Source organism: Xiphophorus hellerii, chromosome 20, assembly GCF_003331165.1.
Source record: "Xiphophorus hellerii strain 12219 chromosome 20, Xiphophorus_hellerii-4.1, whole genome shotgun sequence".
NCBI classification, from domain to species: Eukaryota; Metazoa; Chordata; class Actinopteri; order Cyprinodontiformes; family Poeciliidae; genus Xiphophorus; species Xiphophorus hellerii.
In genome coordinates this window covers 8557579-8576737 of record NC_045691.1, presented here as the reverse complement: position 1 = coordinate 8576737, position 19159 = coordinate 8557579, and the positions used below count along the sequence as shown (strand labels likewise).

At 38.7% G+C, this 19159-nt stretch overlaps 1 protein-coding gene across 2 annotated transcripts in view; it reads left to right on the top strand.

The window, feature by feature from the left end:
* The window catches only part of chd5 (chromodomain helicase DNA binding protein 5), a 53004-nt gene that overhangs the window by 11463 nt on the left and 22382 nt on the right, over nucleotides 1-19159 (top strand). For both annotated transcript variants that reach the window (XM_032549338.1, XM_032549337.1), the window contains exons 3-25: nucleotides 5083-5301; nucleotides 6277-6395; nucleotides 6967-7208; nucleotides 7760-7872; nucleotides 8007-8130; nucleotides 8471-8637; nucleotides 9437-9655; nucleotides 10663-10869; nucleotides 11206-11417; nucleotides 11742-11873; nucleotides 12063-12171; nucleotides 13362-13553; nucleotides 13762-13962; nucleotides 14074-14211; nucleotides 14375-14496; nucleotides 15051-15224; nucleotides 15453-15594; nucleotides 16114-16245; nucleotides 16399-16516; nucleotides 16616-16740; nucleotides 16831-17077; nucleotides 18223-18395; nucleotides 18897-19071. In XM_032549338.1, coding sequence (XP_032405229.1) covers nucleotides 5083-5301; nucleotides 6277-6395; nucleotides 6967-7208; nucleotides 7760-7872; nucleotides 8007-8130; nucleotides 8471-8637; nucleotides 9437-9655; nucleotides 10663-10869; nucleotides 11206-11417; nucleotides 11742-11873; nucleotides 12063-12171; nucleotides 13362-13553; nucleotides 13762-13962; nucleotides 14074-14211; nucleotides 14375-14496; nucleotides 15051-15224; nucleotides 15453-15594; nucleotides 16114-16245; nucleotides 16399-16516; nucleotides 16616-16740; nucleotides 16831-17077; nucleotides 18223-18395; nucleotides 18897-19071 — 3802 coding nt within the window. The remainder of the gene's footprint in view (nucleotides 1-5082; nucleotides 5302-6276; nucleotides 6396-6966; nucleotides 7209-7759; nucleotides 7873-8006; nucleotides 8131-8470; nucleotides 8638-9436; nucleotides 9656-10662; nucleotides 10870-11205; nucleotides 11418-11741; nucleotides 11874-12062; nucleotides 12172-13361; nucleotides 13554-13761; nucleotides 13963-14073; nucleotides 14212-14374; nucleotides 14497-15050; nucleotides 15225-15452; nucleotides 15595-16113; nucleotides 16246-16398; nucleotides 16517-16615; nucleotides 16741-16830; nucleotides 17078-18222; nucleotides 18396-18896; nucleotides 19072-19159) is intronic.

The following is a 19159-nucleotide window of genomic DNA, read 5'->3' as shown; positions in this document are numbered from 1 at the left end:
TGAGCTTTGACAGAGGTGATTTGACATCAAGACTTATTCGGAATTATATAAAATTTTAACAGCATTAACTTGTCCTTAGAATAACTTATTCAACAATGAAGATGCTGTATAATCCAGCAGCCTTCTTAATGATAATAAGACAGAGAGAACATTGGTCTAAAATGTAGACAGATAACACAGAATATCTGGAGACATTATCTATTTACAGAATAAGGATGAAGGATGAGGTTTTCATGTCAATTTCCTATAGTGTTTATCATAATATTATGTTTTTCTGTATGCGTGATACTTAGGTTGGAGTAGGAAACAACAATTAGATCAGGAGAGCAAAGTTTAAAGCAGCATGGTAAAGCAGTGCACACGTTCTCCTGAATGTAACAACAACTCATCAGGAGTATTGAATGCTCCAGAAACAAATTTGCTACAATTACATCACAAATCCTGTTCACAGTCAGTCTTAGAAGACAAGCATTGAGTCTAACAGTGGTGTCACATTTAGGAATATTGGAGAAAGTACCAAAAAACAGTTATTTTTGTAACTTTAGATAGTGTGGTGTTTAGAGAAAACTAGCAATTTAACCAATTGACTTGACTTATACCAGATGGCAAATAGCACATGTGGTCCAAATTAGGAGTGCTCTTTCCTTCAGTAAAGTGCTCAAACATTGTATCTGTAGTTAAGAAAGGTGTGGATCAGTGGGCTAGACTCTAATCTTGTAATGGCAAGGTAAGGTTTTATCTTCTTCACTTTAACTGATGGCAAATGCCACAATCATTTAATTTACAAACTTACAGCTAATCATGTGACCTAAACTCAACATGCTACCTTAAAGTTGTTTTTTGCTGACTGGTGTGCATAGATGGAGACATTGTTTTCAACCACTTTAAGTTTTGAAAAGAAATGCCCAGCTCGTGTATGTAAAAGTATTATCACTACTCTTAGACCTCAATGTAAATCAAGCCAAGGCCTGATGACAAAATACAATTAAGCTACTCTTCTGTCAGTCACTATGACAGCAACGGTAACAAAGACTAATCAGATATGAAATAATAGGAGTCAAAGCAAACATGGTGTAGTGTTATCCTCTTGTTCCAGATCTACATCTTGATAATTCCCCTGTTTACTCATTCATCATTATTTCTTTTCCTGTGAGTGCTAGTTTCTAGTAGCTCAAAAATATAACTTTACCTTAAAAATATATTTGCAACATCACCCTAGTAGCAGTGTCCAGCTGTACCTCTATTTTGTAGGTCCTCCAGAAGTAGATAGCTAACAACCTACTGTGAACACTCCATAGGAGTTTTTGTGCAGCAGTCTTTCACCCTGGCTAACTCAGTTAGAAAAACTGCTGTCATTTTCTCACAGCACATCATCTAAAATGTGCATGGCTTTACCAATAAACATGCCAAAACCCCCCAAAAGACTGGTGAAATGTTCGACATTACAAAGAGTAATAATTAACTGCCTAAATTATGCATTGTACATAAGTCAGGATCTAAACAAGTTGTCTTGTGCCTCCTTGGTTTTCTAAACACAAAACCTCAGTAATTACAGTAATTCAGTGTAATCTCAGTGTTTTCTGCCCCTACATTGGCAGTGGCATTCACAGCACCAGTGTCATGGCCAGGATGTTCCCCAGTGTTGAGCTGGAGCTGCCAGCAGCGCTGCGAGGAGCTTGACTGGCCATGCTGCCACCCGGCCCTTTGGCTCTTTATGGCAAACTCTGAGCTCCGCTGGGTCTTACTGGGCTAATGAGGAGGGGAGACTCCCTCTGACTCTCTCTGTTCTAACCACCATGGAACACACTCTGGTATTCTCCTCTTTTTCACAAATATCTTTCTTTCTTTCTTTGTTTCTTCTTCTTTCTGTCTTTGTATCCATCTTTCTCTCTCTCTGTCTTTGTCTTCTGTCATCTCTCTGAGCGGTTGCTGCCACTGTAATTCTCCTCCAATCGCTCCCCAAAGGTTGGTGTCAGACAGGGTCTAAAAGTCAATTGGGGTCAGAAACTGTCAGTGGCATATTCCACTCTGAGGTTAGGGCTGCTAGTGGGAGGAATAAAAGAGAGAGCCACAGTATACTTGCTTCCCCTTTTCTCATCTGCAAGAAAAAAAACAGATACAAGGAAATTAGGGTTTCTGGTTTTACTTTTTTCCCTTGGATTGTGAGTCAACAAAGAGCTGCTCTGATTTCATGGAAGAAAAGAGGCGGCCATTGTTTTACAACCCTAAAAACCCCTCACAGCAGTGACATTGTAATAAATTCTTATTGAGCTAGATTTGGTTAAAAAAAATCTACATCTTCATTTATTTGATATTTACCACAGCATCCGCTCCAGTTCCCCCAGGGCAGCAGCATTAAGGGAAAGCCACTAATTTGATTAGCTTATCAGCACTTATCTGATTTTCTCACCCTTTGAAAGTAGAGGTAGCCACTTTACTGCTGTGCCGGAGAATCATCTTTTCATCTATGATATGTGTTTAACATTGAACTCTGGGCCACCACCAGGTTGTTGCAGTTCCAGTTCCAGCTTGTCCTTGTGGCTGCTCACAGTAGCAGTTCTGCTTCTTTGCTTTTTCCTCCTCCACCTCCACCTCCATCTCCACCCCCATCCCCCATCCACAATCTTCAATTTGCTCTTTCTTCTCTCACTCGCTCTCTCTCTCTCTCTCTCCATCTTCTTATGCATAAATGAGATTTGTCTAGACGGGTGCTGAAGCACGGGCTTCGCAACCACAGGCCTCTGCATAACAAGCTCGTTATGCAAACGTGTCTGATTGGATGGCGCCGTTCCATTGGCTGCCACTGTGATGGAGTGTGTGTTTGTGAGTTTGTGTGTGCTTGGTGGTGGGGGGGAGGTGGATGAGTTGTGTGATAGAAAAAAAGAAGAGTAAGGGAGGAAAAAGAACCAGGGAGAAGTTAGGATATAGACTGAGAGAGAATTTAAAGGAGTGGATGGGGTGAGGGAGGAGAACTATAAGATGTGAAGAAGAGAAAGTGGGAAGAAGATGAAGAGAAGTAGTGGGGGGATGAGGGGGGCAAAATCTAGAAAGAAAGAGAGAGAGCCAGACACTGCTCAGATTCGGTCACCATGGCAACACAGCCAGGCTGCTGGTAGGGTTGGCGGGCGCTGCAGCAACGTGAGCCTTACCACTGCGCTACAGAGCAAAACGCCTGCAAGTCTCTCCATGGAGCCAGGCAGGCCTGCAGAGCAACAGGCAGCGAACTGCACAAAGCCTCTGTGCACTCGTTTTACTCCACTTCTAGTGGACACACGTGTTCAGTAAGGCATGTTGTTTAGCCATACATTCCATGCAACCTGCAAAATATTGGAAAAGGAAATATTAAAATGACACGTCTACAAACTGATTGTAAATTTTGGACATATTTGCAGCCCATAAAATAAAAATAATTAATAAGGCTTGACACAAACAAGGAGAGAAACAGCATTCACTTTTTCACATGCATAAGGAACCTCCAGTGAATTTCCCACTCTCTTGATCACACAAACAACACCTGTTAACTGTTAAGCCCATATAGCCTTCCAGATGTCCCAAATTAAACAGGCAGGGCTCAGCTGAGTTTTTGATTAGCAGCATAGCAAAAGGTGTTCTGTTTCCTGGTTTCAATTAATAGTCAGCTCTTTAAGATGATGCAAAATGCATGCAGCAGAACTTATGAACTCTGTTTTAATTGTTAACGTGGATTCACATGCAGTAGAGCTGTTATATTATGAAATGTATGGCACGCTGGACTTCTTCTTTTTAAGATAGACAAAATATTCTTCCAAAGTGACCTTCAACAAGTAACATCATTCAAGGATCAGTACAATAAAAAACAACTGTGGCATTACATATAAAGTGATAAATCTGTACAGAAGTGGTGGTGGTGTAAAGAGAGGATGTTCTCTCTAAAATAACGAGTTCATTCCTCAAAGCATTTATAGCTAAGCTTGTCATTACGAATAACAACTTAAAACAATATAGACTGGGATCTGTCTAGACTAAGCTAAGAGTAATGAGTTCAGTCTTACTGTATTTAAGCTTAATTATTTGAGTTTGACTGTAGCACCCATACATAACCAATAAATTTATTGCATTCTGTAGTGACATGTGCCTTTTTTGATTGACCGAGCAATAATCATGCAGAAATGATTGTGACTTGTATTCTGACACTGGATCTGTAAACATATTGTGATGGAATATGCCTCAGCAGGACATTGAGCGTCTTTGTGTTTGTATCACGGGCGTGTACCAATGTACAAAACCGCTTATTTATTTATTTATTTATTTATTTTTTTGGTGCAAATAACTGTTTTCAGATATCACACTAAGTATACTGGAGTCTGATAATCAAAGAGGCAATTCTGTTACACAGACACACACCCACCCCCACACACCCGCGCACAACCTCGCCCTCACACACAAATATATATATAAAAAATTCCCTTCTCACCCACCGCGGGTGGTTCTTATCCTCTGAGCTCAGGTCCTCTACCAGAGGCCTGGGAGCTTGAGGGTTCTGCGCAGTATCTTGGCTGTGCCAAGGACCGCACATTTCTGGACTGAGATGTCTGATGTTGTTCCTGGGATCTGTTGTAGCCATTGGTCCAGTTTGGGGGTGACTGGGGGCGAGAGAAATGTGGATCTGTTGGAATATATATATATATATATATATATATGTATATCACACGTGTGATTAAGAATTGGGATAAGAGTTCAAAGTTCACTCCAAATCTATTGGTACATCTCAGCTATTGAGCTTACCCATGTCTGATTGTACAACTGTTTTTCTTTTTGTCTTCACGGTGATTTGTAAATAATTTGATGTGTCTCTGCCACCTTGTGATAGCTGCATTACATTATAACCAAGTTCACATCCAACTAAGGCAAGATTAAAAAGGAAAGAGAAAAAGCTTGATTGTAATTATAAAAACAAAATAATAAATATGCATTTTTCTTTGGGGAAGAATGGCTTTGGAAAAATCATGGTCATTCACATTGTTGTTATCTGTAGAATTAGATGTAATGAACCTATGAAGTGTATGTATTTAAGCATATTTTGTGTCTTTGATTATACCCCAGGGAGGAATACAGCCAAGACTTGACAGTGACCTCGAGGAGATTTCAGAGGTAGAGGAGGAACGTGAACGGCCAGAAATTGGCTCTGAGAGCGAAAGCAGTGCATATGGCCCCACCAAAAAAAAGAAGAAAAAACCCAGGGAGAAAAAAGAAAGGAAGCCCAGGAAGAAGAAGAGAGATGAGGATGACGATGAGGATGACGATGATGATGGTAACATGAAAGTAAGTCCACAGTAACAAGTCTATTGTACAAGTAGATTGCATTTTCTATTTCATGCCTATAAATCCATAATATTCTCAGTCCTCATAGTTTATCCTTGATATACATTTTAGTTGACAAACTTAAAGGTATTTTGTACAAATACGGCTGACAGAACATGGCATACTTAAGAATAAGTGGAGCCTTCTGTGGGAACTCCCTCTTCTGACTTCAGTTGATTTTCTCAGTAAAAAAAGTGACTGCATGTTTAGTGTTGCATGAGAGACAAATCAAACAAAGAGACACATCAGATTTAAGTAACAGTAAAAGTACATTTTTAATTAAGCTACAGTTATCTGAAAGATTAGGACACTTTCTTGGGTTTCTAGAGCTCTGGACAATTTTACAGACAATAAAAAGGTTGACTTAAAATTATTTTGAGACCTCCTTAAAATCCCTGTCCATACCCATAACCTACTGCAATCTTCTTTATGAATGAATTAACTCTCACTTCAACAGCACTCAAAACTCCATCCTTCAAAAAGCACCCAGTATGATGTAGCTTTGTATAATTCTAGCTATTTTAGGAGGGAATGACAATTTTTCCATTTTACATAAGATTTTAAAAAGTATTTTCATCTTTGTTATTGCATATTTAAGTTACTGGAATATTTCACTATTGTCTAAATTGACATTACATTTTGTCTAAATATTTTTCTTACAATTTGTTCTTCATCTTCTAAGATCCCTTTGCATTTCCAACCATTTGCAAATATTCTGCACATCATATATTTCAAACACTTAAAGTACAATATCTTATTGGAGCTACGGTTCTCCAAACCATTCTATTATCTAACAGTGAGTCTTTCAAAGCAGAAGACTAATTGCACTGAAATCAGACCACATTGATCATCTCCATGAAAGTAAAGTCTTCAAATAAAATTATTTTGTGTTTTTTAGTAATAAACGCATTGTGCCTCTTGTCTTTGCTCCACTAGGAACCCAAATCCTCCGGCCAGCTGATGCAAGAATGGGGTCTTGAGGATGTTCAGTATGGGTTCACAGAGGACGACTACAAAACAATCACCAATTACAAGGCTTTCAGCCAGTTCCTCAGGCAAGCATCTACATTCCTTTGTATTATTTTTGTCTTTGTTAAACTGCTTTGTTTTCTTTCAATTCCAGTTGTTTGACAGAGTTCCCAGCTTAGAGCCTTCCACAACACTCCTCAGTTAGACCAGAGTGCAGCGTGACAAGCTAACACTGCTCTTTTTGTTTGAGCTGGAAAGCTCGGCTGTTGTTATAAAGAGTCTGTCTCACCTGGGGCTGTCTGGCTCGACTAAGCCTCTGCTCTGACAAAGTGGAGCATGAGCTCCTGTGGTGCCCCCTGTGTGTAGTCAGCTGCTCGTTGGATGCCTGTGACAGCCGGGAGGCTTTGGGACTCAGTGGTCTGACCCACTATCTTTTACAGGCCAGCCTGCCATACCTCAAGCTGTTGCCCGACAAATCTAACACATGACAAACTCAAACCAAGGAATAGAAAATATAACTTAAAGGGCAATGGGGTGTCAGTAAATCAGGACCCAGTACCCTCCAGTGCTGAGAGAGAAGGAAATTACACCAGCTGAAATGAAATGTGACATAATAAAGCTGTTGTTGTGGTCTCCTCTCCCTGTTGTTACGCCCAGGCCCCTCATTGCCAAGAAGAATCCGAAGATTCCCATGTCAAAGATGATGACAGTGTTGGGAGCCAAGTGGCGTGAGTTCAGTGCCAACAACCCGTTCAAAGGGGCATCTGCCACCGCTGTGGCCGCTGCGGTGGCCGCTGCGGTGGAAACGGTTACTGTAGCTCAGCCAACATCTGTCAGCATCAGCCAGCTGAGCTCTCAGCAGGGCACATTAAAAAAAGCCAAAACCAAAGAAGGAAAAGGTAAGACCTTCTGAAGTGTGACACTTATCATGTGTCACACTTTACAACAGCCCTATTTTATATTAGAGTTGTTGTAAAGAATTATTTTAGTAACCGAGTAATCTATCAATTTTTCTGATAATTAATCAGGAGCAGTCAAATAACAATTTTGGTAAAATAAAATACTGCTAAATGCTTCCATAAAAACAGTATTAAAATTGGATATCAATTTCTGCCTTATTTTTCACTATGTTATGCTAATAGTTCTTAGCAGTCATCAACAACTCATAGGCGGAAGTGAGAGCGTTGTGCAACACAAATAATCTGGCCAGAACTCAATGCGCTAAATAGTAAAATACATAAAAACATAATTTAAATAAGCTTAAAGGTAGACAATTACATTAAGGATTTATAATAATTGAGGTACTCAAATCATTCTACTTTATATTGGCTTATGTAATCGTTGATATTAAAATGACATTCAAGTATAATAAAAGAAGCTAAAGCAGAATGAATGCATAAGGGGACAGCTACATTTTCATGGCACCATACTGTATGTTTGTCTGCCTTAGGGCCAGGAGTTAGAAAGAAAAGCAAGACCTTAAAAGAAGTGAAGAAGAAACCGAAGCCGAAGAAGACCAAATCAAAAACTGGTCAAAGTGGGAAGAAGAAGAAAGCATCCTCTGTACGTGTTATTTTACCTTGTATTCACCTTTCCAGCTTCTAAACCCAACATTTTTCCTTTGAATAAAAGTGAGCAGACTTTGTGTTGCTCCAAGCTCTTTAGTTTGTGTATTTTGGGGCTGCTTGATTTTCCAGAGCGAGGAGGACTTTCTGGAGGAGTCAGACTTTGATGACATCAGTATCCACAGTGCCTCTGTGCTTTCTGATACCTCTGGGGCCACAAAGAAAAAGGCCCGACGTGGGCGGAGAAAAAGGAAAAGTATGTTTACAGTTTATTCTTTCAGAGCACTGTGGTTTATTTTCCCCTCCAAAATTTGACTGAAATCCCTTCCGAACCAGACTGTTTGATTTTCTGTAATGGGGTAATTAAAATGTACTTTTTTAAAGCTTTATTTATTGTGGGGAAACTTATTAGGCTTTTATCCATTCTTTGATTCTCCTATACATATGGAGTTTGTCCATTTACTGTAGGTGTTCAAGATTATATGATTTTTTTTCCTGTGGTATTCTATATATAGCTGGTAGAGAATCAGGACACTATAACTCTCTATATGTTAGACCCACTCATATTGTTTCAATTATTCCTTTAAATCTGGCAGAGGAGGACGGCGATGGCTATGAGACTGACCACCAGGACTACTGTGAGGTTTGCCAGCAGGGAGGAGAAATTATCCTCTGTGACACTTGTCCAAGAGCCTACCACCTTGTCTGTCTGGACCCCGAGCTGGAAAAGGCACCTGAGGGAAAATGGAGCTGCCCACACTGTGTAAGTAGAGCCATTATTTCAAATTAACACAATATTTCAGTAGGAGCATGATAATTAATCAAGGTTCTGCTTAACAATTTGATAGGTATATTATGCAGTAATACAGGGCTGAATCAACATTAAAAAGCCATGGATAGCAAAATACTTGTGGTGTCATCTTCTGAAAAACTAGATTTCACCTTTCCATTGCCTACAGACACTCAGAATTTTCATATTCTAAGTCATACTTATGAGATACAATGTCAAAATTATAATGTAGTTCAGGATTATGAGATTAAAGGTCATCATTTCCACTCTAAAACTCATATTTGTGAAATCATTAGTTATGTTTATGAGATTCAAATCATAATTTTGACTCATGAAGCCAAAAATATAACTAAAAATTTCATCATTGTGAATTTCATAATTGTGATGGGACTATTGATCTGTTTTCCATACTTTAGAATATCACAATTAAGACATAATGTGTGCTTCTTCGATGCTATGGGCCTGATCCTTTTCTTTGTAATGCATGCAATTATGCATTCTGAAAACTGGTTTTACACATCTTTACAAAGCATGCTGAAAAACATGGAGGGGGCTGTAGGTTTTTAACTGAGGCTGCTGCTGCTCTACTTTTTGATTTTTACTAAATAAATGGAAATAATTTGGAGTAAAACTACTCTTCATAGAAGGTTTAATGCTCAAACTGCTTTTCCGCTGTGCTCTTAATATATAAATTCCTACAGATTGTCCTCTAAGTGTCTTTCATAATTTTTTAAAGTTATACTTAAATAAGCTATTGACTTGTGATTGTCAGGAGAAGGAGGGAATACAATGGGAGGCCAAAGACGAAGAAGAGGAGGAGGAGGAGCCAGCAGGTGAGGAAGAGGATGACCATATGGAGTTCTGCAGAGTTTGCAAGGATGGAGGGGAACTTCTTTGTTGTGACACCTGTCCATCATCCTACCACATCCATTGCCTCAATCCACCTCTACCTGAGATCCCAAACGGGGAGTGGTTGTGTCCTCGCTGCATGGTGAGTTCCTTTACATTATGTACACCATAACTTATCACTTGGAGCAAATTAAATAACAATAAACTTGCCATTTAAAATTATGCCAATTTATCTTAAACTTTTGCAAATGCACATTTAGGGTAAACTTATTCTGTTGTTTGATTTTGAATGCATGCACTACTCTGGAATTTGCATTTGTTGTTATATTTTAACCATTTCATGCATAGTGGTCACTACAGTGGACAGTTACCTAAAAGTCATTTTCTTGTGCTCCTTGTGGATTTTTATGTTACAAATGCACACAGACCACTGAAGTGGACACTAATACATCATAAAATACACTATCAACTACTGGCCATAGTGAACATGATCATATTTTATTTTACATTTATTTAGTATTTGGTTGAATTACATTTTGAACTGGATAAACTGTCAGACTTTTAGGATTTTTATCTATTTGTTCTGCTAGAATCTGAATAACTAAATCAGGGGTGTAGATAGCATTGGTTCCATGCACCTTTTCAACTCTGCACACAAACGTCCCATGGTAGTGACATCAGGGCGTTGTGATCGCCACTTCAAAACCTTGACTTTGTTGTCCTTAACCACTTTATAACTCTTTGCTTGGAGTAATCGTTCATTTGGGAGAATAACTTGAACCCAAGCTTTAACTTCTTGAAGATGTCTTTAGGAGGTTACCGAAACGGACCCTTCCTATCTTCTAGAATATCCTGTACTTCTCTACCCTCTCTCTTTATGCCTGTGCTCTATTTAAACAATACATCATATTATTTCCTCTAGCTATCTATTTTATGAAGTGCTCCAGTGCCTCTTACAGCAAAGCAACTCAATGTCCAATAGTAATCTTGGTAAAACTAATCTAAAAAGAGAACATTCAGTATGATTTAATATCAGAAAATGAGGGGCAAAAAAGTGGTGTTTTTTTATACAGCAACTGGAAATATCTGGCTTTAACAGTACATTTTGGAATTTCTTTTGAGAATTTCATTTAAACTGTTTTCTCTCAGTGTCCTCCTCTCAAAGGTAAAGTGCAGAAGATCCTCCACTGGATGTGGGGAGAACCGCCGCTGCCAGCTGAGCCACCCGCAGGCCCTGATGGCAAGCCATTTGATCCACTAACCAAGCCCCCGCTCAAGGGGCGCCCAGAGAGGGAATTCTTTGTAAAGTGGGCTGGCCTTTCATACTGGCACTGTTCCTGGGTCAGCGAACTGCAGGTGAGATGCCAGGAGTGAGGCCAGTTTCAACTCAACATTTGGCATCAGTAACTATGTGCCCTCTGTGATAAACGTGGGATGCACAAAAAGAGTTAGGAGAGTACTTTACAAAAACGTCTAAGCACTTTGGCTTTTAACAAGTGTATATTTATTGTTTGAAGATTAAAAACACAAAACAATGCAACTACTGTTTGGTTTACAACATTTTTCTTTTCTTTTTAAATAATTAGAAAACTCCCAAAACTGATGATGAGTAATATTAGGATTTTTTTAAGTAAAAAAATTCTTTTATAGCAGGAATATTTTTAAGATTTTTTTTCATTTGTGGCTCTTCAGTTAGAGCTGTACCACACAGTCATGTATCGGAACTACCAGCGGAAGAACGACATGGACGAGCCCCCGCCATACGATTACGGCTCAGGAGAGGAGGAGCTGAACAATGAGAAGAGGAAGAGCAAAGACCCCCAGTACGCTGCAATGGAGGAGCGCTTTTACCGCTACGGCATTAAACCAGAGTGGATGATCATCCACCGGATACTCAACCACAGGTGGCTGCTCACAGCTAAAGTCATTCTCACTTCACTATTTTTCCTAAAATGCCACACATCTCACAGGCCTGGAACTGAAAGGAACTGCAATTAAGGTTGACTTGCTTTTCTTATCTATCAATATACGGAAGTCATTCTGTATGCGTAATATAAACATCCTGTTGTTTTAAAACACACAAAATATAGCTTATAATTTTAAGTTATTTTTACAGTTTCCCAATAATCCACTGTATTTAACATTGACAAGACATACTTTAAAAGAGAGATACTCTACCAAAAAATTCTGGACTCTTTAAATTTTTGTCTATGCTCGCTCTTTTTTAGTTTTGATAAAGATGGTGATGTGCATTACCTAATCAAGTGGAGAGACTTACCCTATGATCAATGCACTTGGGAGGCAGATGATTTTGACGTCCCAGAGTATGAGATCCACAAAGCTTTTTACTGGGACCACAGGTGAGTTACCCATGTTTTGTAGTAATTTTCCTAGTTAGAAAAATGTCAGAAATGGCAAAGACAGTTGCTGCTCACACAGATATTTATATCTTTAAGTCTTTTGCTCCTTATTAGCGAATCACGACTTAACTTGTGTTGTCCCATTTAGGGCATTTTGCTCAGGAGATTGTTGCTGTATTTATTTTACAGAGAGCAAATTTTAGGAGAGGACCAACGCCCTCTTGTGGTAAGAAAAGGGAAGAAACTAAAAGAGAACTATCCAAAAAGGGAAGTCCCTCCTGATGCCCCCATCATAGATGTAAGTAATACATATAAAGTGCTTTGCAAAAGTATTTTGTAACTTGTTCACATTTTGTCATGTTACACCCATGCCAATTTATGGGATACACCAACACAAAGCAGCCCATACTTGTTTAATGGAAGCAAAAATGCACACAGTTTATATGTATTCAGCTCTACTGTTTGCTGAAAAATCTTTTGCTCCAGTTGCATCAGAAACTATATCAACCTCCTTTAGTTATTCGTTCTACAGAAAAGCATCTCCATGATATAGTTCTGCCTCTACCATGTGTCACAGTTGGAAAGATTGTTCAGGGTAATGGGAAGTGTTAGTCTTCTGTGATATAAGGCGTTTTGAATGTCGGTCAAAGATATTTATTTTGGTCTTCTCTGATCAGAGCACTTTCTTCCATGTGTTGGCTGAGTCTCTTGCTTGTCTTATGGCAAGCTTTCTAAAAGGCTTCCTTATGCTATAGTGCACAACTATTATCTGCTCCATTGACAGATTCTCCGTCTACAGCCTCTGGATCTTCACAGCTCCTCTACAGATAAAATTGCTCTCTTGACCTCTTCTCTAAATAAATGCTGTCCTTGGCCAGCCTGTCGGTTTATATGGGAGTCATGTTATGGTTGGTTTATAGTTATTTCATATTCAGTTCCATTTAAACAGTATTTTATGAGATCTCCAAAGCTTGAAATGTTGTATTATTACTTAATCCTGCTTTAAACATCTCCACTACTTTATCATTGACCTGTCTGGTCTTTCTCTTTGTCTTCATAATGCAGTTTATTTCTTCTAATATTCTTTAGTAAACCTCTTTGGCTTTCATGATTACAGGTATATGCATAAAACTGGTCTCTATTGAATAATTCAGTGACTTCTGAAGGCAATTAGTTGAGCTGAACTTTAGGTTAAGGTAGCCATTTAAATGGAGCTGAGTGGCAATTAATTTTATATAGTATGGTATTTGAACAAAAAATTGTAAGCTACCTTTTACCTTCATATACAGTTTTGTGCTTTTTTGTGTGATCTAGTCAAAAAACAAATACCACTAATATACATTGAAGTTGATGCTTGTAACATGACAAAACTTGAAAAAGTTTAAGGAAGAAGTTTAAAAATACTTTTGCTAGACATTATACCAAGGATGCCAGTTTTGTTAGCATATGTCAGTTCCACAAGTCACAATTATATTTTCACACCACCAGCCAACCATCAAATTTGAGCACCAGCCCTGGTATATTAATGCCACAGGGGGAACGCTGCACCCATACCAGCTGGAAGGTCTGAATTGGTTAAGATTTTCCTGGGCTCAGGGAACAGATACCATCCTGGCAGATGAAATGGGCCTCGGAAAAACGGTTCAGACAATAGTCTTTCTCTACTCACTGTATAAGGAGGTAAGATTGTCTCTTTTTATCAAGCTCATATTCCAATCGAAACGAAATAGGCATGAGTAGTGATACCGGTCCTCGTAATATAAATGGTAATATGTGCTTGGATCTAATCAATTTGGACAGTGAGAAAAAGAAATGATAAAACCTGGTTTCCTTTTTTCTCTGGAGCACTGCAAGAGTGGCTTACTCATGTCTTTTTTCTATCTGTCAGGGCCATTCCAAGGGGCCTTTCTTGGTGAGTGCACCTCTGTCTACTATCATCAATTGGGAGAGAGAATTTGAGATGTGGGCTCCAGATTTCTACGTGGTGACTTACACCGGAGACAAAGACAGCAGGGCAATTATCAGAGAGAATGAATTCACCTTGGAAGACAGCACAGTAAAATCTGGACGCAAGGTCTTCCGGATGAAGGTGCTGTACCTCACACTCTGACAGAATTGGGTTGGAATAAGTGAAATTGTGTATGATAAATGCTTCATAATGTCTGAACTAGTTGGGGATTTTCTTCATTGCTTTTTGCAGAAAGACTCTCCTATCAAATTTCATGTGCTGCTGACATCTTACGAGCTGATCACTATAGATCAAGCCATTCTTGGCTCCATCACCTGGGCCTGCCTAGTTGTAGATGAGGCTCACAGACTGAAGAACAACCAATCAAAGGTAAGGAAGCTAGATGTTTAGGTACCTTCCGTTCTTTGTACTGGAAGCAAAAACAGCAGAAATTCATCAATTAATCATGACTTAACAAGAGAAAATACTTTAGACAGAGATTATGTGAAAGGGCAATTGAGATTAACCATCTCACTTCATGCGTCTTGCTCAGTTTTTCAGGATTCTTAATGGGTATAAGATCTACTACAAGCTGCTGCTCACTGGTACTCCTCTGCAGAACAACCTGGAGGAGCTTTTCCATCTACTTAACTTCCTCACCCCAGACCGCTTCAAGTAAGACTTGTCTCTTCCAACCATTATCTGCTTAACCATCTTTAAGCCAGTTTGAATGCAAAGACATGACATCTGTGTAGCATTTATGGAAAATCATGACTTTGATTTTGGCTTCCACACAGACTGCATGTCAATTGTTAAAACCATTCATGAGTCAAATATTTCAACACACAGGTAGAATATCATCATACTGTGTTGCCTCATATAATCAACAACATTACATTATATTGTTTTTCTAGCTAGATGTTGTGTTTATGCAAGCAAATCTGATGCAATCGCACAACAATTCATTGACTGTACACTTGTGTCATCGCTTCAATGAAACTGGGATGAGACAAAAAGACGGATCTTATGTTGATCAAATGTAGGGTTGTTGAAATATTCATTCATTCATTCATTCACCTATCCATTATCTGATCTGGTTTATGCGTGCTGGATTGGATGGAAGCCTGGTGTCGATCTCCAGTGTCACTGGATAGGGTGTTGAAAAATATGTATATATTTTAATTACTATTTGAACTCTTGTACATTCATGTGACCTCTGATCTCTTCAGCAACCTGGAAGGCTTCCTTGAGGAGTTTGCAGATATCTCTAAAGAGGACCAGATCAAGAAGCTCCATGACCTCCTTGGACCTCACATGCTCAGGCGGCTGAAAGCTGACGTCTTCAAGAACATGCCGGCGAAGACAGAGCTCATTGTCAGAGTGGAGCTCAGCCCCATGCAGAAGTAAGCATTTTGGACAACGGATTTTATGATGAAGCCTACCAGATTTCAGTTCCGTCTAAATAATATAAACATTTGAAGGAAATGATATTAGATAAGAGATAAGACAAAACTTTATTATACACCATGGTGGACATTTTCATCTAAAAGCAGCATTAAGCAGCCAGAAGTAAATCACCTTTATTTTGTTTTGCTAATTTTCAAATCTAATCAATATCTGACACCTTGCAGGAAATATTACAAGTTTATTTTGACACGAAATTTTGAGGCTCTGAACTCCAAAGGGGGAGGAAACCAGGTGTCCCTGCTCAACATTATGATGGACCTGAAGAAGTGCTGTAACCACCCCTACCTGTTCCCTGTTGCTGCTGTGGTAAGCCACCTAACCTTCAAATAGAATTTTTTCTAGCCAAAACTTGTTTAAACTGACAGTTTCTTGTCATTTTCAGGCACATAGTACAATTTTATAGCACAATCAAGTAACAATGTTACTTTTAGTTGTTATAAAAATTCTCTATGTATATCAAACATGACTTAAAAGAAACCCAACTTTATAATTTGACGCCTTGAAATTGGACTTCTGTCTCTTTAAGAAGCTCCTTCTCTTTTGGCCACTCTGCCTTCAGCACGTCATCATAGCAATAAATCTCATTGTACCGTTTACAGCCGTCCTTAGGAGAGTTGGACAGAGTAATAACATAATATGATATACAGCTCAGAAAAGTTGATTTTACATAATCAACTGTTTATGTAACAGTTGATTACATAAACTGTAATCAACTTTCCATTTAAAAATGCATTATCAGTTGTATTTACAAATTGGTTTTAATACAGATTATATTCATAAAACTCTGTATTACTGACTGATGCTGGGTTTTTCTGTCTATTGTAGGAGGCTCCTGTTTTGCCTAACGGTTCTTATGATGGCAACCTGCTGGTGAAGTCTTCAGGAAAACTAACCCTGCTTCAAAAAATGCTGAAGAAACTCAAAGATGAAGGACACAGGGTTCTTATTTTCTCTCAGGTAACAGCCAAGTAAATACTGTGATTTGGCAGGAGACCATGACATTCAGTGGCTGGCTACCTTTCGGCAGTAGTTTTACAAATCCGCTTGACAAACCAGATAAAAAATTTTCAGAATACGGTTTTACTTGATTTAAGTTGATCTTATCCACAGATGACAAAGATGTTGGATCTGCTTGAGGATTTCCTGGAGTTTGAAGGCTATAAATATGAACGTATTGATGGGGGGATTACTGGAGGCTTACGGCAGGAAGCAATTGATCGTTTCAATGGTGAGTTTTTTCTCTAGTCAAGCATTTTCCTCAGCTATGTGCCACTTTGTTACACTCTCCTGAAAATGAAGGTGCTCTCTACTTTGTTTTGCGTAACAGCTCCAGGGGCACAGCAATTCTGCTTTTTGCTTTCAACGCGAGCCGGAGGTCTCGGCATCAATTTGGCTAGTGCAGACACCGTCATCATCTACGACTCTGACTGGAATCCACACAATGACATCCAAGTATGGCTATCTCACAACCTGCACGTTCTTGCATGCATTTAGTGGATCACTGTGTTCTTCAGTTTTAATCAATCCTTTTAATTACTCTAGGCTTTTAGCAGAGCCCACCGAATTGGCCAAAACAAGAAGGTGATGATCTATCGTTTTGTGACTCGGGGATCTGTGGAGGAGAGAATCACTCAGGTGGCAAAGAGAAAAATGATGTTGACTCACCTGGTGGTGAGGCCCGGCCTGGGCTCCAAAACTGGTTCCATGTCCAAGCAAGAACTGGACGACATCCTCAAGTTTGGAACTGAGGAGCTTTTTAAGGATGAGATGGAAGCAGCACGAACCATGGGTACATGTGTTTTTCTACATTCACATTTGTGAAGTCAGACACAAATGTGATTTGGTTTCAGAGTCCTTAAAGTTTCAGAAACTATGAAGGACTGTGTATTTTGATAAGTGGCACACAGGTATCCGCACTTGTTAAAATTGAATTTTTTTCATGGAGTAAAAAATGATAAATCACTTCTAATTGTTTTCCACATATAATTTGAGATTAGTATTCCACAATTTTATCAAATAACTAAAAAAAGAAAAAAGTGGGCCAAAATACAATTGCCTCAACTTCAATATTTAGTCTTCTATGGTAGGAGCCTTTAAGCATCCCACTTTTTGACTTAGTATTTGTCTTTTCTGCTTTGCCAAACCTTTCTAAATCTATCATAAGTGGGAAAATATATTTTGCTCAAAGAACCTTTTAGCTATGTTTGGCTCTTGACTATAGCTAGACCAGTCCAAAATCTTACTTTTCCACCTATGAAATCAATCTTCTGTTGAATTATATGATTATTGAACTCACAATGCAAATGAACAAATGCAGGAAAAAAAAAACTACTAACACAGTTTCACTTTATTTTAGTTTCACTATAATTGATAGAAGGCATGAACTCAAGAAGACTGAAAACTAAAATGAAAGACAAAAGCATCTTCTACACAGTCAGTTTAAGGATTTGCGCATTTATTTCACCCAGTTATTGCAGTTTTTCTCAAGGTTCTTTCTTATAACTTTGCTTGTATTTTCATTTAAACTATAGCATAGCAAATTTTATGTAGGCAACGTCAACAATAGTTCAGGAAAATGTAACCTGAAGTAAACTGAAGTACATTTATTTTGTTCAACTTCTGAAAACATTTTATAAAACCACACCTGGTACTTGGCCCTGATACAAGACATTTTGAATGAGACACTAGATTTTTATGTATGTATTTCTAGACGTACCAGATTACTGTTATTAGACCACTAAACTAGTTTTTTTCAATTGAGAAATCTCTTTACATAAATCTCCATAAATTAATAAATCTACAGAACACAATAAAAAAATCTTTTAAAAGTTTTCTCCTGGTGTTCAAAAACTTTTATTTGAAACATAGTTGATACATTTTTGTCTCATTTAGAATGACCCCTTTTACAACTAATAAACACTTTCCCCTTGCCAGGAGATAACAAAGATGGTGAGGAGGGCAACGTCATTCACTACGATGACGATGCCATTTCAAAGCTACTGGACCGCAGCCAAGATGCCACTGAGGACACAGAGATACAGAACATGAACGAGTACCTGAGCTCGTTCAAGGTGGCGCAGTATGTGGTGAAAGAAGAAGATGAAGAGGTGAGAACCTAACTTTAGTCCTCATCCTCAGAATACCTGTTGGGAATCTTTGGAAGACCATGAAAAAGGTTCAGTAGTACAGTATTAAGCTGTATCCATTAAGGTCAGTAGATCAAGACAAAGCAAAACTTTGTGTTAAAGATGTTCTGTCATCTTTATATACAAATGTTTCTGTAAAAGTATTATTTCATCTGGAGCATCTTGCAGTATTTGATGATGATATGACAGAATAAGTGTTGACTTAAGATTCTTTATCAACACTATAAAATACGTAATTGTAGCAAAAATATAATCAACAGTTATTGGTAAAGGAACTATTTTATATGCTTTTATAGGGGCAAACAGGCTAACTTACTCTTCAGTTTGCATAATTATAATTGCATATTGAAACAACAAATCCAGGATACCTGGCAACACAAGCACAGAAAATTCTTGTTTGAATTCAACTTAGTGGCCAGATTTTAATTTGCTTTGCTGATGTTTGTGTCCATCAATGATCAGGAGGAGGTAGAGCGAGAAATCATCAAGCAAGAGGAGAATGTGGACCCTGATTACTGGGAAAAGCTCCTCCGCCATCATTATGAGCAGCAGCAGGAGGACCTGGCCCGAAATCTGGGAAAAGGCAAACGCATTCGGAAGCAGGTCAACTACAACGACGCGACTCAGGAGGACCAAGGTAGGCTGCGCCAGCTGAAAGCACACAGAACCATATGTCATAAGGCATATGTCAGGCATATGGCTGTAAGACTCTGCTAAAATGTGTT